Here is an 11,732-nt window from a genome sequence, read left to right as displayed (position 1 = left end):
TACTGAATGAGGAAGTAGCAGTGGGGGTGGGCCCTGGGCAGAGAGGAATTGGCATCTGGCTGGAGGGTCTGGAAGGTTAGGGTAGGCTGGAGTGGTGCCAGCACCTAGATTGATTCCACGAGCTATTGAGCACCTGCTTATGTGCCAGGCCCCGTTCTGCACTGTGGGGCTGCAGCAGGGACTGAGACAGAAACCTCTGCTGTTCTGTGGCCTACAGTCTGTAGGGCCAAAGAGGTGGGAGGCAGACAGGCAACAACATGTGGTATGCTGGGAGAAAGTACCAGAATAACTTCAAGCAGTGTGAGGGATGGAGGAAGGGGCAGTACTAGGGGTCTCCCACTGGATCCAGGGCTCCTGTGCTCACCGACTCCCCTACACCCTCGCAGCTTTCCGAGAATCCACCGAATCACATCTTGTTCCTCACCAACCTGCCAGAGGAGACCAACGAGCTCATGCTGTCCATGCTTTTCAATCAGTAAGTGGGGCCTCTGGCTGGGTGGTCCCTGGAGGGTGATGGCCAGGAGGCATCTCCATGGAAACAGGCCTCAGAACTCTGCCAGCAGAGCTCTGAGCCAAGTGAGGCTTTGCAGGAGGGACAGCGACCAAAGATGTGAAAGGAGGAGGCTGTGGCTGGGCCCATGGCCTGTGGGGGATATGGGGATGAGGCTGGAAAGGTCTCCATGGCCAGGGCTTGCCGGCTTTTTTCAGCCTTAATTGAGGGCTGAGGGAGTCCGGCTCTGGGCCTCATTTTCCCAGCCCTGAAAATGGGGGCATGCAAGGTAAGGTACACGTAAAACTACAGTGAGATGTCCTTGAACACTGGTTAAGACTGGCAGAAGTCAGTATGCTCAAAAACAGCAAGTGTAGGAGATGGGGATTTGTGAACTCTTGTGCCTGGCGTCAGGGTGGAGTCCGGTGCGGCCGACGGGTAGAGGGGCTGTTCGCTGGTGTTGAGTGAAGTTGTGGGTGTGGGTGAGTTCGTCTGGTGGTTCTGTTTCAGAAGCTGTGAGTGGAGCATTCATCACAGTGTTTGTGGTGGGGAGTTGAAGGCTGTCTGGGAGAAGGGATGGGCTGCATGCAGCGTCTCACCATGCTGCACTGCATGGCACTTGGAAGAACGGAGAGCACCACTTTATAATAGTGCCAAGAGGAGATTGTGAAAAATATAGAAGATGTTTGGAAAATATAGAAGAACAGTACCACATGTGCCGCATGTCCACAAAGCTGTATATTTTGTGAGAATGCCAATGGAAAAAAGGATACCCAGTAAACATGAGGATGTTTGCTTAATGGAGAGAGAAGTATGGAATGAGAAGAGGGAAATTAGAAACAGCAGATCAGAAAAGTGAGGGTAAGGCCGGGCGCGGTGGCTCATGCCTGTAATCCCAGTATCTTTGGAGGCTGAGGCAGTTGGATTTCTTGAGGTCAGGAGTTCGAGACCAACGTGGGCAACATGGTGAAACCCTTTCTCTCCTAAAAATACAAGAATAAAAATGGAAAAAGTGAGGATATCGGTTATTATTGGTATGGCGGGTGGGTTATGATTTAGGAAGGGCCCAGGGGACTGCGGTGTACTGTTTCTTGATTTAGGTTGCAGTTGCGTGGGTGTCTGTGTTTACATTTTTCATGAAATGCTATGTTTACATTAGAGTTTTTCAACTTAGTACTATTTGCATTTTGGGCTGGATAATTCTGAGTAATGGGGCCCTGTCCTGTGCATTGGAGGCTACTTGGCATCATTTCTGGCCTGTGTCCACTTGATGCCATTATGTTAGGGAGAAATGCTGAGTCCCTGAGGTCTGTCATTCTCTTTCAGATTCCCTGGCTTCAAGGAGGTCCGCCTGGTCCCTGGGCGGCATGACATCGCCTTTGTGGAGTTTGACAATGAGGTACAGGCAGGGGCAGCTCGTGATGCCCTGCAGGGCTTTAAGATCACACAGAACAATGCCATGAAGATCTCCTTTGCCAAGAAGTAGCACCTTTTCCCCCCCATGCCTGCCCCTTCTCCCGTTCTGGGGCCACCCCTTTCCCCCTTGGCTCAGCCCCCTGAAGGTAAGTCCCCCCTTGGGGGCCTTCTTGGAGCCGTGTGTGAGTGAGTGGTCGCCACACAGCATTGTACCCAGAGTCTGTCCCCAGACATTGCACCTGGCGCTGTTAGGCCGGAATTAAAGTGGTTTTTTGAGGTTTGGTTTTTCACAATCATTTGTCTGTTTGATTTTCTTGCTCTTCATGGTTCCTTTCCCTCCACTTCAGCAGCCCATCCTGGGTTTTTGGACCTCTTGGCATTTTGAGGTTTGCAGCCTTGGGGAAGCACAGGATAGTGTAGTAATATTGTTCAAACTTGGGTTACAATTACTGCTTTGGCAGTTCTGTATATTATCCCAATTCACAGCAGGAAATGGAATCCTAGGTCAGGAAATGGAAAGGCAGGGTTGCCACGTACAGTTAGGTAGGTTGGGTACTGCACAAGAATGTTACATGTTTACGCCACCAGTTTTCTAACAGATGACAAGAGTGTTAAGAAAGAGGTGTTTCTTCACCTTTTTCTACTCTTCACAAAAGTGCAGCCTGTTGTAGCAGTGGCCCCACAGAAACCACAGTAGAACGGAATTTAATACAGGAAACTTGGTGCTGCTGAAATCACAGGGAGGGTGAGTGGTAGGAGTGGCAGTCTGGGTTTGAGACTCTTGAATTCGAGTTTGCAACCCCTGAATGAACTCCTAGCTAGAGTTCATCGGGATGCCACCCTGACTTCCGGCAGTGCCTGGACTCATTTTGTCACTCCTGGGAAGCTACTGACTTGATGCTGGTATGAGGGGTATGGCCACCTTACACACAGGTGATCTACCTTCCTGGCCAGTGGCCAGCCAGGAGCCTCGGGCAGATGCCTGACCCCAATTCCCCTGCAGTATCTAGCTGCAGGGAAGTCTAGGATATGTGACTTCTGGCTGTACAGCCACGTACCCAGCTGCAATTCTGGATAAGAAAGGGAGATTGGGGCCAGGCATGGTGGCTCGTGCCTGTAATCCCAGCACCTTGGGAGGCTGAGGTGGGTAGATCACAAGGTCAGGAGTTCAAGACCAGCCTGACCAACATGGTGAAACCCTGTCTCTACTAAAAATACGAAAAAAATTAGCCGGGCGTCGTGGCGGGCGCCTGTAGTCCCAGCTACTTGGGAGGCTGAGGCAGGAGAATGGCCTGAACCCGGGAGGCATAGCTTGCAGCGAGCCGAGATCTCGTCACTGCACTCTAACCTGGGCAACAGAGCAAGACTCCGTCTCAAAAAAAAAAAAAAAAAAAAAACTAAATTATTATTTTCCTGCCAAGGCTCTAAACTCAATCCTGCTCATGCTCTGCTCTCCCCGTTCACGATGAATGTCAGTATTAGAAACAGTGAAGATACAGGGCACCCCATGCAGACCTCATGTGATGGGAAAGGTGGGAACAAGAGAGGAATTGCTGTCTGCAGTAAATGACGTTTATTGCTGACAGGCAAGGGGAAACGTCTCGCCCACCACACTGGCAACCACGGCCTACTGGCTATTAAGTATGTGGGGTCCTGGTTTCTGCTTTCTGGAGACTTCCTAGCTGTTAGCCTATGGGTAGTTGATGTCCCGTGTCTGAGTTTTGTTTACTTCCTGTGTAAAGAGTAGTCCCTCTATATTAATACCATGATGATGTTTGTACTTATTACCCATCCCCTAGCACACACACTCTCCCTTTCAGGCACTTAGCAAGCACTCAATAAGTTCAGCAAATATTTGTGCTATTTGTGTGTACATACTTTTGTAGGGATAAGGTATGCAGTGATTAATAAAATGGACAATTTCCAATATTGTGTTGTGATGAAAATAAAACTGATGTGGTGGGGCCAGCACACTGAGAGGCCGAGGTGGCATGGTCGCTTGAGGCAACCTGGGAAACAAAGCGAGACTTCATCTCTACAAAAAAAAAAAATTAAAAATTAGCCATGCGTGGTGGCACATGCCTATAGTCTCAAGCTACTTGGGAGCCTGAAACAGGAGGTTCACTGGAGCCCAGTTCAAGGCTGCAGTGAGCTATGATGGCACCACTGTACTCCAGCCTGGGTGACAGAGTGAGACCCCATCTCAAAATAAAAAACAACCTCAGCTGGGCCGGAATGGTGGCTCATGCCTGTAATCCCAGCACTTTGGGAGGCTGAGGTAGGTGGAACACTTGAGATCAGGAGTTCGAGACCATCCTGGCCAACATGCTGAAACCCTGTCTTTACTAAAAATACAACAACAACAACAAAATTAGACATGGTGGTGTGTGCTTGTAATCCCAGCTACTCGGGAGGATAAGGCAGGAGAGTCGCTTGAACCTGGGAGATGGAGGTTGCAGTGAGCTGAGATCTCACCACTGTACCCCAGCCTGGGTCACAGACCAAGAATCTGTCCCCCACAAAAAAAAAAAATCCTGATGTGAAGTGGGTGGTGGGGCTGGGAACAGTAATGAGTGGTCCAGAAAACCCCTCTGAGAAGGTGCATTTGAACTGAGCTCATGGTGCTTGGTGTTGGGTTTGTAGACATGGCACAGACCTAGTCTTCATCCCTGACAAACTCCTCCCTGGCCCCAAGCCTGTGTGTGTCCATTCTCTTCTAAAAAACGCTTGGACTTGCCAGTCCAGAGGTGAGGGTCCCTGGGAGCAAGGCAGACCCTCTGGAGAAGGATGCTCAGCCTGTGGATCTCTGAAGCACACTTTGGAGGTGAGAGATGAAAAAAAAGAGGCCGGGCGCGGTACCTCACCTCTGTAATCCTAGCACTTTGGGAGGCTGAGATGGGCGGATCACTTGAGGTCAGGAGATCGAGACCAGTGTGGCCAATATGGTGAAACCCCGTCTCTACTAAATATACAAAAATTAGCTGGGCATGGTGGCACGTGCCTATAGTCTCAGCTGTGTGGAGGCTGAAGCAGAAGAATTGCTTGAACCTGGAAGGCAGAGGTTGCAGTAAGCCAAGATTGTGCCACTGCACTCCAGCCTGGGTGACAGAGCGAGATTCTGTCTCAAAAATTTGAAAAGTTAAAAAAAAAATGTGCTTCTCAGTGGCCCTGCTCCTGTGGCTGCGATATGGAGGGAGAGTACAAAGTGGGGATACATCCAGCTGCTATGTTGTGAGCTGTCTGTAGAGGTCCATGTGTCAAGAAAACTGAGGACAGAGGCCCTCATTCCAGTTCCCACAAACAACTGAATCTCCACAACAGCTGCCTGAATGGGCTTGGAAGCAGTCCTCCCACAGTTCAGCCTTCAGATGAAACTGTACCCCTGGCTGACAGGCTGATTGCAGCCTCATAGCAGACCTTGAGCCTGAGATATTTGACCCACGGAAAAGTTGATAATTTTGGCCTTTTTTTTTTTCTAAACAGGGTCTTGCTCTGGAGGGCAGTGACATGATCATGACTCACTGCAGCCTCTACCTCCTGGGTTCAAGTGGTCCTCCCACCTCAACCTCCTGAGTGGCTGGGACTACAGGTGTTTACCACCATGGCCAGCTAGTTTTTCTTTTTTTTTCTTTTTGTAGGTATGAGGGTCTCACTGTGTTACCCAGGCTGGCCTCAAATTTTTAGGCTCTAGCAATCCTCCTGTCTCAGCCTCCCAAAGTGCTGGGATTACAGGCATGAGCCACTGCACTGGGCCAATGTTGGCCTTAGGCTAAGTATGCAGCAGGAGATACATGCATTGGGCTTTGGGAATTGAAGTCACTTCTACTTCTTTGTGGCTTCATCAGTAATATGGGGCAGGGGGCACAGTCCCCACAGCTGATTCTTGAGTGTTCTGAGTATCCTTAATACTTCACACACTTTCATATATCTGAACTTTGTTCATTGATTATCTCCCCTTTATTTTTCATTCCTTGATGAATCTCCAGGGTCTGGATCAAGGCCTAGCATACTTTATGTACTCACGAAATCTTTAATGAATGAAGAAATGATTTTTTTTTTTTTTTTCTCCCTGAGATAGGAGTCTCACTCTGTCACCCAGGCTGGAGTGCAGTGGCATGATCTTGGCTCATTGCAACCTCCACCTCCCAGGTTCAAGCAATTCTCCTGCCTCAGCCTCCTGAGTAGCTGGGACTACAGGCACGTGCCACTACGCCTGACTCATTTTTGTATTTTTTAGTAGAGACAGGGTTTCACCATATTGACGAGGCTGGTCTGGAACTCCTGACCTTGTGATCCGACCGCCTCAGACTCCCAAAGTCCTGAGCTTACAGGCATGAGCCACCGCGCCCAGCTGATTTTTTTGTTATTGTTGTTTTTTTTTTGTTTTGTTTTTTGTTTTTTGAAAAAGGGTCTCACTTTCTCGTCCAGGCTGGAGTGCAGTGGCACGATCTTGGCTCATTGCAGCCTCCACCTCCCAGTTTCAAGCGATTCTGGTTTGGCCTCCCTAGTAGCTGTGACTACAGGTGTGCACCACCACACCTGTCTAATTTTTGTATTTTCACCATGTTGGCCAAGTTGGTCTCAAAACTCCTGACCTCAAGTGATCCGCCTGCCTCAGCCTCCCAAAGTGCTGGGATTACAAGAGTAAGCCACCATGCCTGGCCTGAATGAAGAAATAATTTTTTAAAGAGGGTTTTTTTTTTATTTTATTTATTTTTTTTTTTTTTGAGACGGAGTCTTGCTGTGTCTCCTGGGCTGGAGTGCAGTGGCCAGATCTCAGCTCACTGCAAGCTCCGCCTCCCGGGTTTTACGCCATTCTCCTGCCTCAGCCTCCGGAGTCGCTGGGACTACAGGCGCCCGCCACCTCGCCCGGCTAGTTTTTTGTATTTTTTAGTAGAGACGGGGTTTCACCTTGTTAGCCAGGATGGTCTCGATCTCCTGACCTCATGATCCGCCCGTCTCGGCCTCCCAAAGTGCTGGGATTACAGGCTTGAGCCACCGCGCCCGGCCTAAAGAGGGTTTTAAAGTGGGGCTGGGTGCGGTGGCTCACACATGTAATCCCAACACTTTTGGAGGCCAAGGCGGGTGGGTCACTTGAGGTCAGGAGTTCAACACCAGCCTGACCAACATGGTGAAACCCTATCTCTACTAAAAATACAAAATTAGCTGGGCGTGGTGGCGCACGCCTGTAATCCCAGTTACTTGGGAAGCTGAGGCAGGAGAATCACCTGAACCCGGGAAGGGGATGTTGCAGGGAGCTAAGGTTGCATTGCACTCCAGCCTGGGCAACAAAAGCGAAACAACGTCTCAAAAAACAAACAAGCAAAAAAAAAATTGCATTTCGAAGCCAGGTGCAGTGGCTCACACTTATAGTCATGGCTACTTAGGAGGCTGTGGTGGGAGGATAGCTTGAGCCCAGTCGTTCAAGGCTGAGTGAGCTGTGATTGTGGCACTGCACTCCAGTCTGGGCGACAGAGTAAGACCCTGTCTGTAAAAAAAAAAATCTTTCAGGCCGGGCATGGTGACTCATGCCTGTAATCCCAGCATTTTGGGACGCCGAGGTGGGTGGATCACCTGAGGTTGGGAGTTCGAGACCAGCCTGGCCAACATGGAGAAACCCTGTCTCTACTAAAAGTACAAAAATAGTTGGGCATGGTGGTGCATGCCTGTAATCCCAGCTACTCGGGAGGCTGAGGCAGGAGAATTGCCTGAATCCAGGAGGCAGAGGTTGCAGTGAACCGAGATCATACCACTGCAATATGAGACTCCATCTCAAAAAAAAAAAAAAAAAAAAAAGATAGCATAGCAATGGCTGTGGGCCTGGATACAAGTCTTAGCCCCTCCACTTCTCCACTTCCTGGCTCTGTAAACCTTAGACAAGTTCCTTAACTCCACACTTCCATTTCCATGTAACAAGGGGTTATAGGCCAGGCATTGGTGGCTCATGCCTGTAATCCCAGTGCTTTGGGAGGCTGAGGCGGGAGGATCACTTGGGGACATGAGCTCAAGACCAGCCCAGGCAGTATAGAAAGGCACTGGCTCTAGAAAAATAAAAATAAGTCATCCAAGAACGGTGACCCGCCTACTATTCTACTCAGGAGGCTGAGGGGGGAGGATTTCTTGAGCCCAGGGGTTCAAGGATGCAGTGAGCTATGGTCACATCACTGTACTTCAGCCTGAGCAACAGCAAGATCCTGTCTCAAAAAATTAAATTAGGCTGGGCTTGGTGGCTCATTCCTGTAATCCCAGCACTTTGGAAAGCCACGGTGGGCAGATTGCTTGAGCCCAGGAGTTTGAGACGAGGTTGGGCAACATGACGAAACCCTGTCTCTACCAAAAAATACAAAAAATTAACGGGGCATAATAGTGCATGTCTGCGGTCCCAGCTACTCAGTAGGCTGAGGTGGGAGGACTGCTGGAGCCCAGCAAATAGGGGCTACAGTGAACCAGGATCATGCCACTGTACTCCAACCTGGGCAACAGAGCAAGACCCTACCTCAAAATAATTATTTTTAAAAAATGGATTAATCGGGCATAGGTGGCTTGTGCCTGCAGTCCCAGTTACTCAGGAGGCTGAGGTAGGAGGATTGCCTGAGTCTAGGAGGTTGAGGCTGCGGTGAGCCACGATGGCACCATTGCATTCCACCTGGGCAACAGGGTGAGACCCTGTCTCAAAAAAGAAAGGGAAGGTTTATAATCACTCCTCCTGACATGATACAGAGTATCCATTTGAGTTCATAACATAAATACGTACTTGGTGAATGCTCTATAACTACTGACTTTATTGTCCCCATTTTACATATAAGGATGCTGAGGCTCTGCCAGGAGAAATAGCTTAGCCCAGGTCATCCAGTGGGAAGCGGCTGGTGCAGAGAAATAGTGATCGTGGTGGGACATTGCCTAGCCTAAGGTTCAGCATACAGTATTCAGTCAGTACTCCAGGGCTGAGCTGTTTCTGGTCATCAAAGGGCTGCCTTGTTCTCCTCCCCACAGCACAGGAAATTCCAAGGTGGTTTTCCTTACAGGCTCCTCCTGCTTTGCCAGAGGGGACAGCAGAGGAGCCCAGGTACCTAAGCCAACTCAAGAGAAGATGGAATTGAATATCTCAACCACCGTGTCTGGGCCTCTGATTGTTGAGGAGGGGGCTGTCCAGGGGAAGGCTGTGAGCTGCTTTGGACCTTATCTGGGAATTTCCTTGGGCTTGCAGCCTTTACCCTATCCTTGAAATGGTTCTGGCTGGGTAGCAACTTCTAGGTGGTGTGGGCGAAATTTGGAACTGGCTTAGGGCGGGGATAAGACCAAGAACACAAGTTTCCTTGAGCTATAGGGGAGAGGGAGGGGAGGAAATTGGAGACCTCAGCACCCCTTTGCTCACTGTCTTGCTCACAGTCCACGATGGCCTGGTCCCTGGTGTTCCTCGGTGTCATCGTCTTGCTGTCTGCCTTCTCTGGACCTGGTGTCGGGGGTGGCCCCATGCCCAAGCTGGCTGACCGGAAGCTGTGTGCAGACCAGGAGTGCAGCCGTAAGAGTGGGGAGGGGAGAACTGGGGGCTTGGGGTGTTAGCCTGTGTGGAGCGTGCTGCATTCCCTTCTATTCCTTCCCTAGACCCTATCTCCATGGCTGTGGCCCTTCAGGACTACATGGCCCCCGACTGCCGATTCCTGACCATTCACCGGGGCCAGGTGGTGTATGTCTTCTCCAAGCTGAAGGGCCGTGGGCGGCTCTTCTGGGGAGGCAGTGTGAGTCTTGGGAGAGTGAAAGAGGGAAGGGTACAGGGCTGGGGTAGATTTATTATCCCCATGAAGGGAAGATTTGAGGGGGATGAACTGAAATAGACATTGTGGGGGGATATTGTTACTTCCTTCCTTTATTTATTTATTTATTTATTTATTTATTTATTTATTTTTGAGACAGCATCTCACTCTGTTGCCCTGACTAGAGTGCGGTGGTGCGATCTCGGCTCACTGCAACCTCCACCTCCCGGGTTCAAGCGATTCTCCTGCCTCAGCCTCCTGAGTAGCTGGGACTACAGGCACGTGCCACCACGCCTGGCTAATTTTTGTATTTATAGTAGAGATAGGGTTTCACCATATTGGCCAGGCTGGTCTCGAACTCCTGACCTCGTGATCCGCCCACCTCAGCCTCCCAAAGTGCTGGGATTACAGGCGTGAGCCACTGCGCCCAGCCCTTATTTATTTATTTTTAATTTTTTTCCAAGACAGAGACTTGCTGTGTCACCCAGGTTGGAGTGCAATGGTGCAATCTCGGCTCACTGTAACCTCCACCTCTTGGGTTCAAGCGATTCTCCTGCCTCAGCCTCCCGAGTACCTGGGATTACAGGCATGCGCCACCACACCTGGCTAATTTTTGTATTTTTAGTAGAGACAGGGTTTCCCCATACTGGCCAGGTTGGTCTTGAACTCTTGACCTCATGATTTGCCCACCTTGGCCTCCCAGAATGCTGGGATTCTAGGTGTGAGCCACCACCCCCCCCAGCCTATTTTCACTTTATTTACCAATTTTAGGGCACCTGCTATGGTCCCACGTTCTGTTCTAGACACCAAGATACAACAACAAATGATCCTTTTTATTCTAATGGAGGGAAATGAGCAAAAAGCAAGTCATAAAAAATAGCAGTCGGGCACGGTAGCTCACACCTGTAATCCCAAGTAAGGCCAAGTTGAGAGGATAGCTTGAGCCCAGGAGTTCAAGACCAGCCTGGGCAACATAGCAAGACCCCGTCTCCCCACCATCTCTACAACAAAAAATTAAAAATTAACTGGGCGTCATGATGTATCTGTGGTCCCGGCTACTCGAGAGGCTGAGGTGGGAGGATTGCTTGAGCCCAGAAGTTGAGGCTGCAGTGAGCCATGATCATGCTACTGCACCCCAACCTGGGCGACACAGTGAGACCCTGTCTCCAAAATAATAATAATAATAATAAAAGCAAATATGCGCTGCTGTGAGAATTAACAGAGACTGACTTGGGTGGTCAGAAAAGGCTTCTGAACAGTGACATTTAAGCTGAGATTCGTATGACAAGGATGGAGCCAGTTACGTGGAGATCAGGGAGAAGGGAGAACGCAAAGCCTTCAGCAGGCATAAGCTTGCCATCTTCCCAGACCCTAGCTTTTAACTCCTCTTCCCTAGGTTCAGGGAGATTACTATGGAGATCTGGCCGCTCGCCTGGGCTATTTCCCCAGTAGCATTGTCCGAGAGGACCAGACCCTGAAACCTGGCAAAGTCGATGTGAAGACAGACGTGAGTGTCATGGGGCCTGGCAAAAAATCTGGGGGGAGAACCCTTAGGTTGTGGGGATGGGCAAAAATGCTCCCACCCTTGGCTCCCTAGGTGTGTGCGCTGGGAGAAATTCTTTCCCTGCCTCAATTTTCTCACCAGTAAAATGGGTCCAGTTGGGAGGTGCAAAGATTAGAGGGCTCTAGGCTAATTTGCGTAGCACTTGTGTGGCCAGACCTGGGCCCTGCAGCTGCAGCCTTTGCTAAAACCACTAGATCCTTTGTGGTGTGACCGCTGGTTTTCTCTCCACTGTTTCCCCTTTCTCTTTTTCAGAAATGGGATTTCTACTGCCAGTGAGCTCAGCCTACCGCTGGCCCTGCCGTTTCCCCTCCTTGGCTTTATGCAAATACAGTCAGCCCAGTGCAAACGACCTGTCTCTGTGGTCTTTGGGGTGGGGTAGGGTGGGGTGGGGACTATACAAATAAAATGTGTCTCTGGGTTCCTGAATCTAACCAATTAACCCGCTGCATATGGTAACGTCAGTGGTTGCTAGGCAGTATTTCACTGATGAAAGCCCTGTGCGGTAGGA

General features: G+C 50.0%; 1 protein-coding gene across 2 annotated transcripts in view; it reads left to right on the top strand.

Moving 5' to 3' along the window:
* The window catches only part of SNRPA (small nuclear ribonucleoprotein polypeptide A), a 25,042-nt gene extending 13,472 nt beyond the window's left edge, over positions 1–11,570 (top strand). Inside the window, exons 1-6 of one of the 2 annotated variants that reach the window (XM_026447690.2) lie at positions 46–475; positions 1,817–1,889; positions 9,296–9,428; positions 9,512–9,645; positions 11,057–11,167; positions 11,477–11,570. In XM_026447690.2, coding sequence (XP_026303475.1) covers positions 453–475; positions 1,817–1,889; positions 9,296–9,428; positions 9,512–9,645; positions 11,057–11,167; positions 11,477–11,500 — 498 coding nt within the window. In that variant the 5' untranslated portion in view covers positions 46–452 and the 3' untranslated portion in view covers positions 11,501–11,570. Of the gene's footprint in view, positions 1–45; positions 476–1,816; positions 2,200–9,295; positions 9,429–9,511; positions 9,646–11,056; positions 11,168–11,476 lie in introns of those variants that run through there. The other variant, XM_026447691.1, reaches the window with a different exon arrangement.
* The last annotated feature ends 162 nt before the right edge of the window (positions 11,571–11,732 follow it).

This window comes from Piliocolobus tephrosceles, chromosome 21, assembly GCF_002776525.5.
Source record: "Piliocolobus tephrosceles isolate RC106 chromosome 21, ASM277652v3, whole genome shotgun sequence".
NCBI classification, from domain to species: Eukaryota; Metazoa; Chordata; class Mammalia; order Primates; family Cercopithecidae; genus Piliocolobus; species Piliocolobus tephrosceles.
This window is presented reverse-complemented; position numbering and strand designations above follow the sequence as displayed.